At 62.6% G+C, this 1,685-nt stretch overlaps 1 protein-coding gene across 1 annotated transcript in view; it reads right to left on the bottom strand.

The window, feature by feature from the left end:
- ZNF831 (zinc finger protein 831) overlaps window positions 1-1,685 on the bottom strand; it is a 93,385-nt gene that overhangs the window by 55,750 nt on the left and 35,950 nt on the right. The window contains exon 2 of the mRNA XM_015566211.1: window positions 3-999. Within this exon, the coding sequence (XP_015421697.1) occupies window positions 3-963 (961 nt within the window). The 5' untranslated portion in view covers window positions 964-999. The remainder of the gene's footprint in view (window positions 1-2; window positions 1,000-1,685) is intronic.

Here is a 1,685-nt window from a genome sequence, read left to right as displayed (position 1 = left end):
CGCCCTGCTGGCTGTGGGAGACTTCTGCCCCGGCGGCTTGCGCCCGCACTGAGCGCTGCCCAGGGGGGTCCCAACGGGAGCTGCGTGGGTAGCGTCCAGCGGGGCCTCTCTGTCAGCCAGTGTGGACACTGGACAGAAAAGAGCTTCCGCCTGCAGATCTAGGCTCTTGGCAATTGGGGGCAGATGCATGGGGGGCACCAGGCAGTGCCCGGAACCCTGGACACCTGGAGAAAGGGGTCTCTCTGATCGAGCCCCATCACCCCCACCGACGCTCCCACTGTCCCCCCTGCCGGCTGCTCCGGGGGTCTCTGCGGCCTTGTCGCCCTCCTCCAGGAGGCTGCCCCCCGCACCGTCGGAGCCCACAGACAGCCGGGAGTTGTTGAGGTGCGTCTGGGTGCGCCTGTGCTTGTACAGGTTGCTCTGGGTCTTGAAGGCGATGCCACAGGTGGCACACGGGAAGGGCCTCTCTCCGGTGTGGGATCGAACGTGCTTCTCCAGCACACTGGGTTTCAGGCAGTCCCGGCCGCAGTGTGGGCACAGGTACTTGCCAGCTTTACGCGCCTTCCCCGGACTGCCCAGCGTGGGCCCCGGTGACAGGACAGGGAGGGTGCCCACGATGTTCACAGTGACCGTTGGGGTCACTGGCTTCCCGACCTGGGCAGGGCCAGGGCCTTCAGGCTGCAGCAGGGGGCTGAGGATGAAGGGTACGCTGCCCCCGTCCACACTGCCCGTCACCAGGGGGGCACGTGGCTGGAGACCCCCAGGAGGCACTGTGTGGTACAGTGGGATGGGCAGCGCCTTCAGGAACACAGTGGGAGCCAGGCTCTGCTCTGGCGGCAGAATGATGGGGCCCAGAGTCAGGTGTGGTGAGGCCTGCTGACCTGGGGCCGCTGGAGTCCCAGGGGCAAGAGCTGGCTGATCCCTGGCAGGTGAGGCAGGGCAGTTGAGTTCTGGCACCTCCATCCCACATCGTCTGTGTGGCCCAGGATGCTAGGTAACCTGCAGGCAAAACCAGACTTTACCATGGGCACCTGTCTTTCATCACACGCACACTCTCCCCTGACGCCCACTGAGCATTCATCACCCACTGAAACCTGACAACAATCCCCCAAGAAAAGTACTCTTATCCTTATATCAGGAAAGGGGAAACTGAGGCTCAGAGAATGGAGGTGACTTGACACGCAGCTGACATGGCAAAGGCAGTGGCATGTGGGAGCCAGCTCAGATCGATCCACACTGGCTCGTGAGAGCTGATGGTTACGTTTTCAGGAATTTTGCGAGCCAATTGTTAAACATGGCCATAATTAAAAGTTATATTATACTAGAGGCCCGGTGCACAAAAATTTGCGCACTCGGGTGGGGGAGGGGGGTCCCTCAGCCCAGCCTGTGACCTCTCGCAGTCTGGGACCCCTTGGGAGATAACGACCTGCTGGCTTAGGCCTGCTCCCGGGTGGCAGAGGGCAGGCCTAATCCCTAGGTGCAGCCCATGGTCGGGCTCAGAGCAGGGCCGATTGGGGAGGTTGGGCACCGCCCCCTGTCATGCACAGAGCAGGGCAGATCAGGAGGTTGCGATACCACCCTCAGTCACACTCAAGGCAGGGTCGATGGGGAGGTTGCAGCACCACCCCCTCTCGAGCACAGAGCAGGGCCAATCAGGGGGTTGGGGAGCTGCCCCCTGCCATGCA

The sequence above is a fragment of the Myotis davidii genome, unplaced genomic scaffold (assembly GCF_000327345.1).
Source record: "Myotis davidii unplaced genomic scaffold, ASM32734v1 scaffold262, whole genome shotgun sequence".
Lineage (NCBI taxonomy): Eukaryota > Metazoa > Chordata > Mammalia > Chiroptera > Vespertilionidae > Myotis > Myotis davidii.
This window is presented reverse-complemented; position numbering and strand designations above follow the sequence as displayed.